Raw genomic sequence first — 21543 nt, forward strand, 5'->3', positions numbered from 1 at the left:
GCTTCCTATGCCAGCCCCCTCACATTTAATTAGCTCTCTTTGTCCTAATAAAATCTGAGTGGCACCGCACAGTGGCTGACAGGACTTTACCTCCTATTTTTTGAGCCTCCCAAAGGAGACCTAACATTTGTTGTATACCTGCTATATGTACCATGAGGCCCTAAATGTCATCTAATTTGGACCTAACAATGACCTTATAAAAATGATCCCCACTTTACAGATGAGGAATCTGTGGCTCAGAGATGTTATGTAACTTGATCACACAGTCAGTAAATTACAGAGATGGAGCTGGACGCCAAGTGTCTCTGGTTCAAATGCCCAGGGTCTTTCCACTACACCAGAAGTCTTTTCCAAGGATGAAAATCCACAGCCTTTTCTGATATTAGTTCTCTTTGTTTGGAATATCTTTCCAACTCTTATTCACCTGGATAACTTATATACATTCTTCAATATTTAGCTGAGGTGTCTTATTTATGAAGCCTTCCCTGAACTTCTAGGTTGTCCTAAATAATCTTTTTTTCTGAGCTCTACCAGCATCCCCTTCTTATTTCTCTTTATTGTAATTTTTTTTTTTTTTTTTTTTTGAGACATGGTCTTGCTATATTGCCCAGGCAAGTCTCGAACTCCTGGGCTCAAGTGATCCTCCCACCTGGGCTCCACCATCCTCCAATGCCACCCCTCCCCTCCCCCAGTAGCTGGGATTACAGGCATGTGTCACCAAACCCAGCTTGATGGTAATTTGTTATTGATATTTTTTCCCAGGTAAGACCATGAACTCCTCAATTGCATGGAGTATCTTAATAATCTTTAATTCCAAGTGCCTAAAACAGAGAGGTCCTCTCACTGAACAATTTTTGAGCATACTGAGAAGAGTTAAAAACACTAAAACAAAACCTTTAAACCACTGCTTGCTGTGAATTCATAAACACTAGGATTAAATAATTGCTTGGATAAGAAAAGCATTTTCCAGGTCTGCTCAAAAATTGTGTTGGTTATAGTCCTTGCTCTGACTTTGTGTCTTGGAACAAAAAGCAGATTCTGGAAGGCTGACGAATAACGGATAACACAAACCTTGACTGCTGTTGAAAATTCCAGATGGGGGAATCTGTGTTTTCAACCACTTGGGTGTATACAGGAGATGACTCATCGGCTGTTGCAAAGGATACACAACAACTGGGTATCGATACTTTCCGCTCTGTCAAGGGGCTCCCTGAAATAGAATACAGTGCAGTGACTGTACTTTAGGGTACACAAGAAGCCTCAGATTATACAGGCACAAGCAGGACTATTCCTGGCCCTCTTCTTCCTATGGGGTCTTTGCTCAAGCTATCCCCCTGTGTCTGAAATGTTTTCAGGCTGGGTGTAGTGGCTCAAGCCTGTAATCCCAGCACGTTGGGAGACCAAGGTAGGAGGACAGCTTGAGCGCAGAAATTCAAGACCAGCCTGGGCAATACAGTGAGATCCCATGTATAAAAAAAAAATTAGCCAGGCATGGTGGCACATGCCTGTAGTCCCAGCTACTCAGGAGGTGGGAGGATCTCTTGAGTCTGGGAGGCAGAGGCTGCAGTGAGCTGAGATTGCACCACTACACTCAGTGAGACCGTGTCAATCAATCAATCAATCAATTGATGAAATGTTTTCAGTGACCTTTCTGCTATTACCCTGTCTTTTTAAGGCTCAGTTCATAAATATTCTCCAAAAAGAAGTGACTTCTCTCATGTTCTGTACTTTGTGGGAAGATGGAAAATACTGTGTTGAGAGGCAAAAGACAGGACAGAACTACAAAGAGTCCTGAACCTAAGAGTCAGATGACCAAATATTAGCTCTGCCACATACATGCGATGTGATTTTGGGCAAGAAGTATCTAGGCCACAGCTTCTTCAACTGTAAAATTGGGCATATTATACTTACACTTCCAAAGATATTGTAAGGATTAAGATAAATACTAAGAGTAAGTAACACTTACATATCACTTACTGTGATATGTAAGGCACTGTTCTATGTACTTTATATATATTAACTCATTTAATCCTTACAACAACCCTATAAGATAGCTATTTCTATCCTATTGATTATTTCTATCATGTAGATTTCTATCATTATTTCTATCACTGTTATTTCTATCATTATTATTTCTATCATATAGATTTCTAAAAACTGGGTACTGAGAAATTAAATTAGTTGGTCACATATTTATTAAATGGTAGAACTGAGAGTCCAATTCAAGCATTCTGGCTCCAGAGTCCATGTTCTAAACTATCTCCTATATTGCCTCTACTATGGGGTTAACAAATGTAAAATACTGGGTGCTGGTGAGAATACCTAATGTTAATTTTTACAAGATCAGGTTTCCAATGTGGGAGACTTGGTCAAGTTATTCTGTCTTAAGACAGTGTAAAATGAAGATGGCTGATGATACTAGATAGTCTAACTGAGCTGTCCAGGAAGATAACCCACTAGCCACATGTGGCCATTCACCTTTAAATTAATTAAAACTAAAGATAAAAAATTTACTTCCTTGGTTGCACTAGCCATATTTCAAGTGCTCGATAGCCACACGGGGCTAGTGGTTACCATACTGGACACTGAACCCACAGAACATTTCCATCATAACAGAAAGTTCTTTTGGATAGCACTGAATAATAGACACTTTACAAAATATAGACTATATATTTCATGAGATCACTTTCAGCTCTAAAATGCTATGAATGTCAGGATTACAGATGAAGGAAAAGAGATGAGCAGAGCAGAAAAGAATAGAAGAAGTATGTCCTAAACATAATCGACATGCTCCAGGGAACAGATTCTGTATGTGTATTCTAACTGGTTTGTATTCTTTATAACTGTCTAGCTCAAGAATTCTCTCCTGGCTAACATGGTGAAACCCCGTCTCTACTAAAAAATACAAAAAATTAGCCAGGCGTGGTGGTGGCTGCCTGTAGTCCCAGCTACTTGGGAGGCTGAGGCAGGAGAATGGCGTGAACCCAGGAGGCAGAGCTTGCAGTGAGCCGAGATTGCACCACTGCACTCCAGCCTGGGTGACAGAGCGAGACTCCGTCTCAAAAAAAAAAAAAGAAAGATTTCTCCAAATCCATACTCCCACTTCTCCTGATAGGTGAAGTTCATCTTTGAGGCTCCACCCTTTTCTCTATCTCGCTGCTCCTTTCAGTAAGTACTCCTCCAGGGGCCTCAGTCTGTCCCTCTGGACAGAAAGCATTCTGATGAACAAATTCACACTCAGGAACGGCGGATTTTATTCCTGTCCACATGCAGTTTAACATTTAACAAGTAGTCTTGAAAGAGGTTCCAAGATGGCCGAATAGGAACAGCTCCAGTCTGCAGCTCCCAGTGTGAGCAACGCAGAAGACGGGTGATTTCTGTATTTCCAACTGAGGTACCGGGTTCATCTCACTGGGGCTTATCAGACAGTGGGTGCAGCCCATGGAGCAGGGTGGGGCATTGCCTCACCCAGGAAGCACAAGGGGTCGGGGAATTCCCTTTCCTGGCAAAGGGAAGCCGTGACGGATGGTACCTGGAAAATCAGGATACTCCCACCCTAATACTGCACTTTTCCAACGGCCTTAGCAAACGGCACACCAGGAGACTGTATCCCTGGCTGTATCCGCGCCTGGCTCGGAGGGTCCCACACCCATGGAGCCTCGCTCACTGCTAACACAGCAGTCTGAGATCGAACTGCAAGGTGGCAGTGAGGCTGGGGGAAGGATGTCCACCATTGCTGAGGCTTGAGTAGGTAAACAAAGCAGCTGGGAAGCTCGAACTGGGTGGAGCCCATTGCAGCTCAAGGAGGCTTGCCTGCCTCTGTAGACTCCACCTCTGGGGGCAGGGCATAGCTGAATAAAAGGCAACAGAAACTTCTGCAGACTTAAACGTCCCTGTCTGACAGCTTTGAAGAGAGTAGTGGTTCTCCCAGCACGGAGTTTGAGATCTGAGAACGGACAGACTGCCTCCTCAAGTGGGTCCCTGACCCCCGAGTAGCCTAACTGGGAGACACCTCCCAGTAGGGGCTGACTGACACCCATACAGCTGGGTGCCCCTTTGAGACGAAGCTTCTGGAGGAAGGATCAGGCAGCAACATCTGCTGTTCTGCAATATTTGCTGTTCTGCAGCCTCCGCTGGTGATACCCAGGCAAACAGGGTCTGGAGTGGACCTCCAGCAAATTTCTAACAGAACTGCAGCTGAGGGTCCTGAAAGTTAGAAGGAAAACTAACAAACAGAAAGGACATCCACACCAAAACCCCATCTGGACGTCACCATCATCAAAGACCAAAGGTAGATAAAACCACAAAGATGGGGAGAAACCAGAGCAGAAAAGCTGAAAATTCTAAAAATCAGAGCGCCTCTTCTCCTCCAAAGGAACACAGCTCTTCGCCAGCAATGGAACAAAGTTGGATGGAGAATGACTCTGATGAGTTGAGAGAAGAAGGCTTCAGACCATCAGTAATAACAAACTTTTCCGAGCTAAAGGAGGATGTTCAAACCCATTGCAAAGAAGCTAAAAACCTTGAAAAAAGATTAGACGACTGACTAACTAGAATAAACAGTGTGGAGAAGTCCTTAAATGACCTGATGGAGCTGAAAACCATGGCACGAGAACTATGTGATGCGTGCACAACCTTCAGTAGCCCATTTGATCAAGTGGAAGAAAGGGTATCAGTGATTGAAGATCAAATGAATGAAATGAAGCGAGTAGAGAAGTTTAGAGTAAAAAGAAATGAACAAAGCCTCCAAGAAATATGGGACTATGTGAAAAGACCAAGTCTACATCTGACTGCTGTACCTGAAAGTGACGGGCAGAATGGAACCAAGTTGGAAAACACTCTTCAGAATATTATCCAGGAGAACTTCCCCAACCTAGTGAGGCAGGCCAACATTCAAATTCAGGAAATACAGAGAATGCCACAAAGATACTCCGCAAGAAGAGCAACTCCAAGACACATAATTGTCAGATTCACCAAAGTTGAAATGAAGGAAAAAATGTTAAGGGCAGCCAGAGAGAAAGGTTGGGTTACCCACAAAGGGAAGCCCAACAGACTAACAGCAGATCTCTCGGCTGAAACTCTACAAGCCAGAAGAGAGTGGGGGCCAATATTCAACATTCTCAAAGAAAAGAATTTTCAACCCAGAATTTCATATCCAGTCAAACTGAGCTTCATAAGTGAAAGTGAAATGAAATCCTGCAGAGACAAATGCTGAGAGATTTTTGTCACCACCAGGCCTGCCTTACAAGAGCTCCTGAAGGAAGTACTAAACATGGAAAGGAACAACCAGTACTGGCCGCTCCAAAAACATGCCAAATTGTAAAGGCCATCAATGCTAGGAAGAAACTGCATCGACTAACGAGCAAAATAATCAGCTAACATCATAATGACAGGATCAAATTCACACATTAACAATATTAACTTTAAATGTAAATGGGCTAAATGCTCCAATTAAAAGACACAGACTGGCAAACTGGATAAAGAGTCAAGACCCATCAGTGTGCTGTATTCAGGAGACCCATCTCACCTGCAGAGACACATACAGGCTCAAAATAAAGGGATGGAGGAAGATCTACCAAGCAAATGGAAAACAAAAAAAAAGCAGGGGTTGCAATCCTAGTCTCTGATAAAACAGACTTTAAACCAACAAAGATCAAAAGAGACAAAGAAGACCATTACATAATGGTAAAGGGATCAATTCAACAAGAAGAGCTAACTATCCTAAATATATATGCACCCAATACAGGAGCACTCAGATTCATAAAGCAAGTCCTTAGAGATCTACAAAGAGACTTAGACTCCCACACAATAATAATAGGAGAGTTTAACATCCTACTGTCAACATTAGACAGATCAACAAGACAGAAAGTTACCAAGGATATCCAGGAATTGAACTCAGCTCTGCACCAAGCAGACCTAATAGACAGCTACAGAACTCTCCACCCCAAATCAACAGAATATACATTCTTCTCAGCACCACATCACACTTATTCTAAAATTGACCACATAGTTGGAAGTAAAGCACTCCTTGGCAAATGTAAAGCAACAGAAATTACAACAAACTGTCTCTCAGACCACAGTGCAATCAAACTAGAACTCAGGATTAAGAAACTCACTCAAAACTGCTCAACTACTACATGGAAACTGAACAACCTGCTCCTGAATGACTACTGGGTAGATAACGAAATGAAGGCAGAAATAAAGATGTTCTTTGAAACCAATGAGAACAAAGACACAACATACCAGAATCTCTGGGACACATTTAAAGCAGTGTGTAGAGGGAAATTTATAGCACTAAATGCCCACAAGAGAAAGCAGGAAAGATCTAAAATTGACACCCTAACATCACAATTAAAAGAACTAGAGAAGCAAGAGCAAACACACTCAAAAGCTAGCAGAAGGGAAGAAATAACTAAGATCAGAGCAGAATTGAAGGAGATAGAGACACAAAAAACCCTTCAAAAAAAAAAACCAATGAATCCAGGAGCTGGTTTTTTGAAAAGATCAACAAAATTGACAGACCACTAGCAAGACTAATAAAGAAGAAAAGAGAGAAGAATCAAATAGACACAATAAAAAACTCACTACTCATCCCACAGAAATACAAACTACCATCAGAGAATACTATAAGCATCTCTACACAAATAAACTAGAAAATCTAGAAGAAATGGATAAATTCCTGGACACATACACCCTCCCAAGACTAAACCAGGAAGAAGTTGAATCCTTGAATAGACCAATAACAGGTTCTGAAATTGAGGCAATAATTAATAGCCTACCAACCAAAAACATCCAGGACCAGATGGATTCACAGCCGCATCTACCAGAGGTACAAAGAGGAGCTGGTACTATTCCTTCTGAAACTATTCCAATCAATAGAAAAAGAGGGAATCCTCCCTAATTCATTTTATGAGGCCAACATCATACTGATACCAAAGCCTGGCAGAAACACAACAGAAAAAGAGAATTTTAGACCAATATCCCTGATGAACATCAATGCAAAAATCCTCAATAAAATACTGGCAAACCGAATCCAGCAGCACATCAAAAAGCTTATCCACCATGATCAAGTTGGCTCCATCCCTGGGATGCAAGGCTGCTTCAACATATGCAAATCAATAAACGTAATCCATCATATAAACAGAACCAAAGACAAAAACCACATGATTATCTCAATAGATGCAGAAAAGGCCTTTGACAAAATTCAACAGCCCTTCATGCTAAAAACTCTCAATAAACTAGGTATTGATGGGGCGTATCTCAAAATAAGAGCTATTTATGACAAACCCACAGCCAATATCATCTGAATGGGCAAAAACTGAAAGCATTCCCTTTGAAAACTGGCACAAGACAGGGATGCCCTCTCTCACCACTCCTATTCAACATAGTGTTGTAAGTTCTGGCCAGGGCAATCAGGCAAGAGAAAGAAATATTCAATTACGAAAAGGGGAAGTCAAATTGTCCCTGTTTGCAGATGACATGATTGTATATTTAGAAAACCCCATTGTCTCAGCCCAAAATCTCTCTTTTTTAAATTTTATTATTATTATACTTTAAGTTTTAGGGTACATGTGCACAATGTGCAGGTTTGTTACATGTGTATACATGTGCCATTTTGGTGTGCTGCACCCATTAACTCGTCATTTAGCATTAGGTATATCTCCTAATGCTATCCCTCCCCCATCCCACCCCACAACAGTCCCCGGAGTGTGATGTTCCCCTTCCTGTGTCCATGTGTTCTCATTGTTCAATTCCCACCTATAAGTGAGAACATGTGGTGTTTGGTTTTTTGTCCTTGCGATAGTTTGCTGAGAATGATGGTTTCCAGTTTCATCCATGTCCCTATAAGCAACTTCAGCAAAGTCTCAGAATACAAAATCAATGTGCAAAAATCACAAGCATTCCTACACATCAAAAACAAACAGAGAGCCAAGTCATGAGTGAATTCCCATTCACAATTGCTTCAAAGAGAATAAAATACCTAGGAATCCAACTTACAAGGGATGTGAAGGACCTCTTCAAGGAGAACTACAAACCATTGCTCAATGAAATAAAAGAGGACACAATCAAATGGAAGAATATTCCATGATCATAGATAGGAAGAATCAATATCGTGAAAATGGCCATACTGCCCAAGGTAATTTATAGATTCAATGCCATCCACATCAAGCTACCAATGACTTTCTTCACAGAATTGGAAAAAACTACTTTAAAGTTCATATGGAATCAAAAAAGAGCCCGCACTGCCAAGACAATCCTACGCCAAAAGAACAAAGCTGGAGGCATCATGCTACCTGACTTCAAACTATACTACAAGGCTACAGTAACCAAAACAGCATGGTACTGGTACCAAAACAGAGATATAGACCAATGGAACAGAATAGAGCCCTCGGAAATAATACCACACATCTACAACCATCTGATCTTTGACAAACCTGACAAAAACAAGAAATGGGAAAAGGATTCCCTATTTAATAAATGGTGCTGGGAAAACTGGCTAGCCATATGTAGAAAGCTGAAACTGAATCCCTTTCTTACACCTTATACAAAAATTAATTCAAGATGGATTAAAGACTTAAATGTTAGACCTAAAACCATAAAAACCCTAGAAGAAAACCTCGACAATACCATTCAGGCCATAGGCAAGGACTTCATGTCTAAAACACCAAAAGCAATGGCAACAAAAGACAAAATTGACAAATGGGATCTAATTAAACTAAAGAGCTTTTGTACAGCAGAAGAAACTACCATCAGAGTGAACAGGCAACCTACAGAATGGGAGAAAATTTTTACAATCTACCCATCTGACAAACGGCTAATATCCAGAATCTACAAAGAACTTAAAGTTACAAGAAAAAATCAAACAACCCCATCAAAAAGTGGGCAAAGGATATGAACAGACACTTCTCAAAAGAAGACATTTATGCAGCCAACAGACACATGAAAAAAACTCATCATCACTGGCCGTCAGAGAAATGCAAATCAAAACCACAGTGAGATACCATCTCACACCAGTTAGAATGGCGATCATTAAAAAGTCAGGAAACAACAGGTGCTGGGGAGGGTGTGGAGAAACTGGAACACTTTCACACTGTTGGTGGGACTATAAACTAGTTCAACTATTGTGGAAGACAGTGTGGCGATTCCTCAAGGATCTAGAACTAGAAATACCATTTGACCCAGCCATCCCATTACTGGGTATATACCCAAAGAATTATAAATCATGCTGCTATAAAGACACATGCACACGTATGTTTATTGTGGCACTATTCACAATAGCAAAGACTTGGAACCAACCCACATGTCCATCAACGATAGACTGGATTAAGAAAATGTGGCACATATACACCATGGAATACTATGCAGCCATAAAAAAGGATGAGTTCATGTCCTTTGTAAGGACATGGATGAAGCTGGAAACCATCATTCTCAGCAAACTATCCCAAGAACAAAAAAACCAAACACCGCATGTTTTCACTCATAGGTGGGAATTGAACAATGAGAACACTTGGACACAGGAAGGGGAACATCACACACCAGGGCCTGTCGTGGGGTGGGGGGAGGGGGGAGGGATAGCATTAGGAGATATACCCAAAGTAAATGATGAGTTAACGGGTGCAGCACACCAACATGGCACATGTATACATATGTAACAAACCTGCACGTTGTGCACATGTACCCTAGAACTTAAAGTATAATAAAAAATAAAATAGAAAATGTGGCACAGATACACCATGGAATACTATGAAGCCATAAGAAAGGATGAGTTCGTGTCCTTTGTAGGGACATGGATGAAGCTAGAAACCATCATTCTGAGCAAACTATCTCAAGGACAGAAAACCAAACACCGCATGTTCTCACTCACAGGTGGGACTTGAACAATGAGAACACTTGGACACAGGAAGGGGAACATCACACACTGGGGCCTGTCGTGGGGTTGGGGGAGGGGGGAGGGATAGTGTTAGGAGATATACCTAATGTAAATGACGAGTTAATGGGTGCAGCACACCAACATGGCACATGTATACATATGTAACAAATCTGCACACATATGTAACAAACCTGCACGTTGTGCACATGTACCCTAGAACTCAAAGTATAAAAAAAAAAGTCAAAAAGAAAGAAAGAAAGAAAAAAAAACATTTAACAAGTAGTCTTTAAAAGACAGGTTCTAGTTCCATCCACTCTGACAAGCCTCTCTAGGTGCAACACTGAACTTTATAACCCCAGTTAGAGCTTCCAACTTAAAATTTCTTTCAGGGAAAGAAAAGTAGCTACAGCTTTGCTTTGATATGTTTTCCTCAACGTAAAGAATTTCCATTAGACCAATTCTTTTTTTTTTTTTAACAGAAAGAAAACTGTTTTATTACACAATTAAACTTGAATGTGACATGCATCATAGTCAATCTGCTTAAGAGACTGCAGAGACAGAAAAATGGTCACCAAAATTAGTCCACAAGTAGAAGAATTTACAGCACCATGTCATAGACCAAATTCTTTTCAAACTTTCCCACCAAAGTAACAATGATTCAGAGAAGAGTAAACATTAAACTCTGAAGTGTAGGAATCCCTGTTGCCTTAAAACAACTACAATAAGCATAACATCTACTAGCAGGCTTGTCTTTCATTTTAGAAATTCATGAAGGTTTTATATTATATTCCATAATACAACCATATTTGTATCTGAAATGTATAAATGAAAAACAGCATTTCTGTTCCCAAATATTGGTTAAAAAATTGACATGCTATTATTTAATCTTGTGACTTCTAGCACCCAGGGCACAAAACCAGACCAGATGACATTACTTTTTCAGTCATTTGTACTGGAAATAATAAAGAAAGAAACTGGGTGATGGGAAGAGAAAAGAGAATGGAGATTTTGTGAGGAAGCTTGGGAAGGAGAACTGAAGAGAAATGCTAGCCTTGGAAGGAAGATCTAGTGGCGTCCACAAAGCAGGAGAGAACTGAGGCATGTACAAGTTGCCAACAAAGCAGGACCTGGAAAAAGGCTGAACCTGGAAAAAGGCAGAGGAGCCTTAGAACCGGGAAAGCATTAAAGATATAGAGAACTATATGAGGAGCAAAACAACAAAACAAAATAATCACTGGCTACAACTTGGCCAAACCAGTTTACAAGCATATTAAAGAAAAAAATTTTTTAAGGCTAGTCAAGGGAAGAAGTAGGAGTTACAAGCATATTTTTGAAAGAACAGGGAAAGGCAATTCTAATTTAATGGTAGTAGGCAAAAAATCAGTTAATGGAAATCAATAAAATAGTATTCATATTACTAATGTAAATGTATAAAATATCACTAATAATACCCAGTGAGCTATCTTCTTAAAAGTTTTATTTTAGTGAAACTGAACAGTATTTATGCGGATTGACTTGCTGAGCATCCACCCCCACCTACTTTTATTGCATTGTACTCCTTTATTGTACAGATTGGAAGCATTAAAAGCTACACTTCTCGGACTCTTTTGCAGCTAGGGTATGGATGCAAATTGGCCTCTACCAATCGGATGCCCTCACAAAAGATCTGGAAGGCAGGCGGGAGGCAGAGGACATCTTTCTTTTCCTTCTGCTTTTGCTAATAACAAGGATGATGATGTAGAGACATTGTGTTTTTTGATCTAGCATTTGGTCCCTGGGTGCAGAGAGGCCCTGTGGCAATGGCTATGACGAGAGCTTCTGATTCTTAGATTTCAGTTTTGGCACTGTATTCTGAACTTAAAAGATTTAGTTGTTCCCTCCTAAAAGTTTAGCCTAGAGCTCACTCCTCTAGCCCTTCTAATGACTTAAAGTACCTTAATATTCTATATTAAACTCCTCTCTGCTTAAAATGGCTGGAGTGGGTTCCGTTTCTTCTGCCTGATATAGCTTTCATCTCTCATTCTTTCTCCCATTTTCCTTTTTCGGTCTTAAGCTTCAACTAATTTCTTCCAATAAAATGTCATAAATCCTCACAATTAGGAAGAGATAACCTGGCTCTACCACAGCAGCTCTCACATATTGTATAATAATCTGTGTTTCCCTCACTAGACTGAGAGCTCTTTGAATGCACAGAGTATTCCCAAGGCCCTTATTAAATGTTTGCTGACTTCCCACTGCCCTTTGTCTACAGATAGTTGCCCAGGGTTAGAGAGAGGAGTTGCCTTGTCTGCTTGCAGTACATACCCACAGAAGATAGCAACATCTTCTCAAGAAAGCTCTGAGGAAGATCAGCACAGAGGACCAATCACTGTTCCTAGAGGCAGGACACCTAGGTTCCAATGTAGTCTGCCATTGCTTTAGTGTGACATATTGGATACACCACTTCATTCTGGCTAACTGGGCCTCAGTTTTCTCATCAGAAATAAGTGCTCTCAAACCACCTTCCACAGCAAAATTCTAATTCTAGATATATATCAACCTTGTTCACATCTCTCATGGCACTACCCCCATCCCTCTGGTTTATTTATTTATTTATTTATTTTTTGAGAAGGAGTCTCACTCACTCTGTTGCCCAGGCTGGAGTGCAGAGGCACGATCTCGGCTCACTGCAGCCTCCACCTCCTGGGTTCAAGTGATTCTCCTGCCTCAGCCTCCTGAGTAGCTGGAATTGCAGGCTTGCGCTCAGCTAATTTTTGTATTTTTAGTAGAGAAAGGGTTTCACCATGTTGGCCAGGCTGGTTTTGAACTCCTGACCTCAAGTGATCTGTCAGCCTCAGCCTCCCAAAGTGTTGGGATTACAGGCGTAAGCCACTGCGTCCGGCCATCCTCCAGTTTATTTTTAAAGCTACTATTTGCTAAAGGCCTTGAAACAAAACTATTTTGACTTTGGAAGAAGATAGTTCCTTATTTAGTCTTGAACAGACACATTCCTTTTAGCCAAACAGGTGGGCGAAAAAGAAATCAGCTTGGGAGAGCAGGTCTATCAGGTTTCTCTGGCTCTCCTCTTGTAGGTGGAAATTCATCTGGGCCTGTTTACATTCTGAAAAAGGTCAAGTTCTGAAATACTTTTGGAAGCAGCCCAAAAGAAGGCTGCTATACCCCCCACAGGGTTGGGACACACATTGAGAGCAGTTAAGAAGACCTGAGGTGAACCAGTTATGCCATTTAAGAATTTTATGCATCAAGAAACGTGTAATTGTTTCAGTGAGATTAAAATAACAACTTCTCATATTTAGATAGTGCGTTATAGCTTGCACACTGTTTTCTTACACACTAAAGTTGTGCTGATAACGTCTCTGAAAATCGCATAAGATAGGCATCTCTATCCCTATTATAAAAATAAGGCAACCAAGGAACAGAGAAGTGGCTTGCTCATCACATACCTGGTTAACTAGCATTTAGAAGAACCACGAAGGTTTCCTGACTCCTACTTTAGATTTTTTTCCATTGCAATCATTCTAATTATCTCCATCTGGTTAAGAGAAGCGCTCTCCCTTTGGCCTGGAGTGAATGGATGGAAACTTCCCCCTTAAGCAATGTCCAGTTTTTTATGTTAATAAAAACTTAGCCCAGCAGGTGTATTAAGCTAACATTAGCTGACACCTCCTCTGTGTCACACCTGTACAAGGTGAGTCAGATTTGATTCTTGATCTGCGGGAGACAAACACAGACAGATAATTACAACCCAATAAGATAAAGACTATGCTAAAAGCACATGGGAACCCAGAGGTGTCCTGAACTCTGCCTTGATGGGCTAAAGAATGCCTCTAAAAGTTGATAATATTGAAGCTGATTTTATTTTTTACTGAGTATAACTTATGCTACTTCAAATCATTTTACCTCTCTGTTCCTTATTTGTCTCATTTGTAAAACAGGGCTAGAAATACCTGTTTTGTCTAATATAAGTATACAAACCTTAAGAGTATTGAAGCTGATCTTAACCGAAGGTTCCTCAGAGCTTTTTCTAACAAAAGTATCCAAGAAGTTCTTTTATTTTCAGAACCAGGACTACAGTGGTGACCACAGACCATTTCAGAGCTGCTTCAGAACTAAGCTTTGCTGAAGGCAAAGCTCCTAATTCGGGGCTGTTTGTGAATCCTCTGCATAAAGGTTTGCATGAAGGAACCACTCATTTCCTTCCTTAAGAAAGAGCTTCCAAGGCATAAAAAGGACAGACACTCTGAGAACACTATTAAGGCAAGAGGAAAGTCAGAAGTACAGAGTGTAGAATCATGGTCTCCTACCAGAAAGTTTCTGTCGCCTGTTCTCCATTCTTGCTGCCACCTTGCTTGTTTAGGCTTCAGAACTTGAACTAATGTGACGGCCCTCTCAGTGATTGCTGCTTTCGGTATTCTCCAGTATCTTTTTCATACTGCCACCAAGATTTCATGTCTGGTCAACAAATATGACCTTGTCTCTCCACAGATTAAGACTTTGTTGGTTTCATCTCACCTGCAGTGTCAGTCATGTAGCATACAAAATGCTGCCTATGTAGCCTAATTAGTCTTTCCAGCCCCATTTCTCACTACCTTTTACTCACATTTAATGACCTTTTTTTGGCCAATGTCCCATTCTCTCATACTACCAAGCTTTTGAGCATGCTGTTTCTTCTCATTAGAATGCCTTTCTCCTCTTTCATTCAGCAAACTTGCTCCTCCTCCTTCAAGAGTAGGCTAAAGTGACACCAATACTTGGAAGCCTGCCCTGACCACCCCATTAGCAAAAAAATGCCCTCTGTGTTCTCAAAGTTTTCCTATACTACCACATCCACCTCCCCACAGCTTTCCTCTTTCATATCGTTTATTCCTCTGTACTAAAAATGTTAACATGTCTCTCCATTAGGCTGTCTGTTCCTTGGGGACAGGGACTGTGTGTTGTTTGTTTATCCCAGCACTGTGATCTTCATGATGCAGCAAAGCAAACATAATGTCCTCCTGTTTTATGAATATGAGACATAACGCCTCTCACATTTCTGGCAAGAGTTGCAGACCTGTAAATCACTTGTTATTTAGCCTCTTTCTGTTTAGCCAGGTCAAGGCAAGCATAGGGTAGACATCTGACTTTCCAGACGTCACTGTTGTATCCTGATTTCCACCCTGCAGTGATAAGCCCATGCAGTCCTTCCTCCCACAGACATTTATGTGTCAGTCAGGCACTGTGCTGAGCATAGAGTGTAGACCTATAGTATAGAGATCTGCCCATTGTCTCTTTGAGTATAGACCTGCCCATCTGGCTCTGCAGAGCGCATTAACTATGTAACTTCAGGTCATTTTACCTTTTTGAACTTCGGTCTCCTCATTTGTGAAATGATTATGTATTGTAATCTCTTCAAACTACAATCCTGCTCGTGGCAAGGATTAAAGGGGATACAGGGAATAACCCTGATCTGAAATGCTTGGGGCAAGAGGTATTTCAGATTTTGTAATATCTGCATTATACTTATTCAGTATGCCAAATCTGAAAATCTGAAACCTGATATACTCCTATGAGCACTTCCTTTGAGCACCAAGTTGGTGCTTTTGGATTTGGGATACCTAACCCATAATTAATGTACAAAGACTAGAATAGAACTCAGCACACAGCAGATGATGCTCAATAAATTATTATAAAATTTTGCCAAGTGATATTATAAAACTGTAATTCACTGTCTCATTGAAAATTTATAAGTATATTTTGCTTTTTTTTTTAACAATATGGGAATTCTCCTAAAATGTAACATATACCATATCTTTTGTATATTAAATTTTATTTTCAATGCAACTACAAAAAAAATCTTTCCAAAAATAAAAGAAGCTTTTTAATACTTTCCTTAAACTCATTCATCTATTGATTTTTTTGGTCTTTAAAAAAAATTTGTCAAAAATGGCTGCTTTGGTGGGGCAGAAAAATTTTTTTTTTCTTTAAGAACAAGTAAAAATTGTTCAATTTTGTGATTCACACTGCACTTGAAGAAGACTTTGTCCTGAGATAGAATGTTTCAAGGTTTCTGATACACAATGGCTGAAATGGATGAGAACATCAAGGATCATTATGGAAGCTTATAATCCCAGGAGTAATGGCTGTTGGTAGTATAAACGGGGAGGAGTAGGAATGAGAGATAAATAATAGTTACTATGAGCACAGGTTTTGTTTCTGTTCCAAAGTAGTAAGGACACATGGCACAGTTTGAGAGACACCAATACAGAGATGACAGGAGCCAAACAGAGAGGTCAAATCTGAATCAAATGATGTATATTGAAACTTTCTGGATTCATAAGGCCATGGTTGACTGGCTCTCATAGACACCACACCTGAACATTGTTAATCACAGCCATTTACAGATGAGAAATTCAAGACAGAGAGAAAGAATACCTTGCTCAAAGTCACACATATGTACACACACAATTTATTGGCTAGGGACACAGGGATAAATATATTCCTACTAGAATGTAATCTCCATAGGGCACAATTTTTGTCTGTCTTTCTTTTTTACTGTTTTATCCCTGGCACCAAGGACAGGGCTTAGCATGTAGCAAATACAGTAAGTTTTGTTGTAAAATAAATGAATGCATGATGAATGAACAAATGAGATGAGGTCTTTGCTTTTGAACAGTTCATATCTAGTTGAAAAGAAAACCATGGAAACAAATGCAGTACTGTGTGACATATGATATGATATAGGGGCAAAGTGCCAGGGGAGCAAATAGAAGGGGGCCTTTATACTGGGAAAGCCCTCCAGGAAATGGTGATGCCTGAGCTGGGTCTGAAGAGAGGAGCTGGAAGTAGCCAGGCAAAAGAGAAGGGTGACGGCAAAGGGGAAATTTTAGGAGATTACAATGCTGAATAAAGGTAGGGCAGGAATTCTTTGTGCCATGGACTCTGGCAATCTGGCAAGGTCTATGGGCCTCTTCTTTCAACAGTGTTTCTTTAAAATGCATAATGTAAAACACATAGGATTACAGAGAAATCCAATTATATTTACATAGAGTTATCAAAACTAAAAGAACTTTGTGATATAGTAATATATGTGCTTCAGTAACAAGGTCTAACTATAGGTAATAACTATTGTAGGTCTGGCACAGTGGCTCACGTCTGTACTCCCAGCACTTTGAGAGGCTGAGGTGGGTGGATCACTTGAGGTCAGGAGTTCGAGATCAGCCTGGCCAACATGGTGAAACCACATCTCTACTAAAAATACAAAAATTAGCCAGGAGTGGTGGCACAAGCCTGTAATCCCAGCTACTCAGGAGGCTGAGGCGGGAGAATTGCTTGAAGCTGGGAGGTGGAGGTTGCAGTGAGCCGAAATCGTGCCACTGCACTGCAGCCTGGGCGACAGAGCAAGACTTTGTTTCAAAAAAAAAAAAAAAAAAAATCAAAACAAACAAAAAAACCCCCCTAACTATTGTAATTTCAAAGAAATCATAGTTATAAGTGATATTCTAAGATATCTGCAATAATGATGTGATATGGAAATACCTGTGATTTCTATTGTTGACAATATCACAGGTACTATTACTAGGACCTACTGCCTATATTCATAATGAGAGGAAATATGTTAAATTTTAGCTAGAGGTTGCTAAAAATAAAGATGTAATTATTTTCCTATCCAAGGCCACTAACCCGGAGTTTGAACTTTTCACAGATCCCTTGGATGTTTAAGGACCCAATGTTAAAAACACCTGGCCCTAGGTGCATTAGGAAGGCCTGAATTGGCAGGAATGCAGAAGGAAGAAATCTGAGAAATTTAAGAAAGAACAAGTTAGGGATCTGATGATTTGACAATGGATAAGGAAAAGAGAAGTATCTATCTAGGTTGATACTCAGGTGGCTGGACTGGGGAATTTACGATATGCAACAAGTTCAGAAAAGCTTTCATGTTGCTTAAACCTTTAGGCTTGAGAAATAAATATTTATCAGTTGAGATAATTAACAGATCCTGCCATGATTTGAAAGATTTGTGAAGAAAGGAGCACACCCTGAAGAGTTAGACATGCTCCTGGGTAGGTGAGGAGAGCATACCTTTCAAGCTCAAGTGCATTGCTCTTTCTACTAGGATGCTGACTGCAAACGTTCCATCCAACTCAGCAGGGCCCTCCTGGGTCAGGCAGACTTCAGCTGTGGTGCTGCTGCAGGGGACCTGGGTGGAGGCAGGAGACTTCTGGTGGCAGGAGATGACTTCTGGTGGAGAGAGCTGGACCTCATCATTCCTTCTGGGGAGCTGCTCAGACTCACTGTGGCTGCTGCAGTCCATGGAGTCCAGCTCATGAGTGGGCTCAAGGTGTGAGGAAAGAGAGGAAAGAACCACATGAACTCGCAAGGCAGCTCCTGAGAGGTTGGAAGCATTTCGTCCAAACAGAGGATACACACCTAAAAGAAGATGGAGAAGAATAAGGCTAGTCAAGCAGGAACCAAGACCAAGCTTGGAGGAAATACTCACTGAGGGTGCTGTGGTCCTTTCTCCTTTGAAAGGTCTACAAACCCCAATACACCAATTTGCAAAAGAAACTATGAAGCTGGTAGAAAACATGAAAACTTTTACCCTGCCCTAACTATCTTCAATAATGAAAAGAAGGCTGAGTGTGGTGGCTCACACCTGTAATCCCGGCACGTTGGGAGACTGAAGTGGGCAAATTGCTTGAGTCCAGGAGTTCAAGAGTTTGGGCAACATGGTAAAACCCTATCTCTACAAAAAACACAAAAATTAGCTGAGCATGGTGGTGTGTGTCTGCAGTCCCAGCTACTCAGGAGGCTAAGGTGGGAGGATCACCTGAGCCCAGGAGGTTGAGGATGCAGTGAGCCATGACTGCGCCACTGCACTCCAGCCTGGGTGACAGAGCAAGACTCTGTCTCAAAAAACAAAACAAAATAAAACAAACAAACAAAAGTAATGAAAATAGTAAGAGCTCTGATTTAAAGCCAAAGCCAAATGACTACCAGGCAGAGCTGTTGGGGAAGGGATTCATGCGCTGAGAGGCAACAAGACTTAGAGAAGTCTAAGATTTGATGAAATCAAGAGTGGTCTATTTTCTCTTCCTCGTGTCTCATGGGCTCCTGTTTTTCGACCTTCTCCCTATCAGGAGGCTGTCTTGACACTCAATTTAGCTATGTTTCACTAGGGTTCTGGCGATATTTTGGGGGGGTGGGGGGAAGTAGGAGGTTAGCAGGAGACCAGAAATAAATATAAGGGAGTTAATATTTGTTGAGTGTTTTTCATAAGCCAGAATCTCAGAGGAGTTAAATAAACTGCCAACATCACTCTGGCAGTAAGTGGCAGATTTGAGCCCAGAGACTTGAATTTTACTAACTTGCTGAATATTAAAATGAGATTTATAAAACAGAAGGAACTAATAGTTCCTTCTGAATCTCAAAGTTTGCTTCATTAGACTCACTTCAATTCAGGAAAATGGAGTTAACTGATTCATAGATGGCAATAATATGAAACCTTTCCTGTTTTAGATAACCAGTTTTCTTCTCAAAGCAATGTGTAAATTATTATGATTATCAAAGGAAAATAAGGGCAGGTCATTACAGGTGGGAAGACACCCAAAAGCAACACAGTTAAATCCTTATCCTCAGGAAAATGAATAAAACATGGAAGTAAGGTTGGATGGATGGCTTGACGCATTCAACAAACACATCAAATGACATGCCTTGTATAAGACCCTTGCACAAGAGGATAAAAAGCTCAGACAAGAGGGATATGGAGAAGTATGAGAGAAACGGATGATCTGAAAAGCTAAATACTACCTTTGGTAGCACTCAATAAAAAGAAGTATTTGTGCTTGAGTTCCTATACTTAGATCTATATTCAGTGTCCTAAACCTACTTTCTTCAGCAGAATGAAGCTAAAAGCCTGTCTTTATAAACTTTAGTTTAAGTGAACTTGGTTCACTTCAAAGACATTTTCTGTAGTCCCTTTGCCTTCAAAGGCACTCTAGGCCTGCCCAGATAAAACAGAGCACATGGCATCTGATGTGCTCAACAGAGCCAGATTTACACCTGTTAGGTCCAGAAAGAACCAGAGAATTTGGGATGATCACCTAGATACACTCAGTTCTCCTCTAGCCTGGTCCACCCACTCAACAACAGGGTCAGAGCACAGGGCTAATAGGGCTAACAAAGGGTCATGACTCAGTTTCTTTGACTGTAGAGTGGGGGAAATAACAACTAACTGGACAGCAATGTTAAGCTGAATAAAGATCATATTTGTAAAGAATCTAGTCTGGCTATCTCTAATTCATCTTAACTACAGTCACTAGCTTTATTTTTCTAAATGCAAAGCTATACCCTCCTCTTGTATTCAGAAACCATTGTGCTAGTTTTCCATAATTCTCAGGAAAAAAGTCCAAACTTCGGCTGAGAAGAGAAGGCTTTCAACACAGTACTCCTGCCTACCTCCCTAGCTTCATCTCTAATCACTTCCCAATCTATGTATCCTAACATGCAGCTGTCTGAAATTACTACAGTCCCCAAAATCTATCAAACTGCTTCATTCTCCTGTACTTTGACCCATGCTGTTCCCTTCTTTAGAATATCTCTCTTTCCCCCTTTCCTTGACTTATACCTACATCCTTTGAAACTCAGGTCAAGTATCACTTTCACTGAGATGCTATCCTTAGAGGTGTCGTGTCCCTGCGTTCCCATAGCACCAAGAATACCTTTTTCATAGTTCTGATGCTTCATTGTAATTATTTACTTACTACTGTATTCTCCTATTAGACTGTAAACTTTTTAAGGTTAGGAACTAGTTCTTACTCATCTTTGAATTCCCAGATCCAAGCATATGTAACAAGTACTAAACAAATGTTTGAAAGAAAAGCACCCAGCACAAAAATGCCACCTGCAAAATGTTACCCTTTTCTTTTCTGCTCTGTTTATTACCATATAGATTTTCTTTATGGTTCCAAGATGTGGTGACCAGAGAGGAAGAATACCCTGGTCCCCTCAGTAGGTATGCTTTTCCATATAATTAATAAACTAGCATTCTAGATGATCAGATAGGCTCTTATATATGTGATTACAAGTAGTTCCCTAAATTCATTCATTATTTCATAAGTGTTAACAATGTTCTAAGCACTATGTTAAATGCAAAAATCCGATGAGTTTGGATGTACTCTAGTGCTATGAAGTTCAGAGCCAATTCTTCGACGTATGTTGACCCCACCACAGTACTGGAATGAGGTAACACCCTTTCTTAAGTAGGCAGTGGAACTTTAAAAACAATCTCTTTAGGGATGAGTTCATGTCCTTTGCAGGGACATGGATGAAGCCTGGAAACCATCATTCTGAGCAAACAAGAACAGAAAACCAAACACCGCATGTTCTCACTCATAAGTGGGAGGTGAACAATGAGAACACATGGACACAGGGAGGGGAACATCATACACCGGGGCCTGTTAGGGGGTGGGAGGCTAGAGGTGGGATAGCATTAGGAAAAATACCTAATGTAGGTGACAGGTTGATGGGTGCAGCAAACCACCATGGCACATGTATACCTATGTAATAAAACTGCACATTCTCCACATGTACCCCAGAACTTACAGTATATATATATATATATATATATATATATATATATATATATATATAGTCTCTTTAGTTACAAGAAGCACTGCTAAATTATTATTAATCTT

The 21543-nt window shown here is 40.5% G+C and overlaps 1 protein-coding gene across 6 annotated transcripts in view; it reads right to left on the bottom strand.

The window, feature by feature from the left end:
* The window catches only part of C2CD3 (C2 domain containing 3 centriole elongation regulator), a 159139-nt gene that overhangs the window by 44146 nt on the left and 93450 nt on the right, over positions 1-21543 (bottom strand). For all 6 annotated transcript variants that reach the window (XM_019036804.4, XM_055356775.2, XM_019036805.4 and 3 more), the window contains 2 exons: positions 17930-18277; positions 1072-1210 (listed from right to left, as the gene is read on the bottom strand). In XM_019036804.4, coding sequence (XP_018892349.4) covers positions 1072-1210; positions 17930-18277 — 487 coding nt within the window. The remainder of the gene's footprint in view (positions 1-1071; positions 1211-17929; positions 18278-21543) is intronic.

This window comes from Gorilla gorilla, chromosome 9 (assembly GCF_029281585.2).
Source record: "Gorilla gorilla gorilla isolate KB3781 chromosome 9, NHGRI_mGorGor1-v2.1_pri, whole genome shotgun sequence".
In the NCBI taxonomy this organism is placed as follows: Eukaryota; Metazoa; Chordata; class Mammalia; order Primates; family Hominidae; genus Gorilla; species Gorilla gorilla.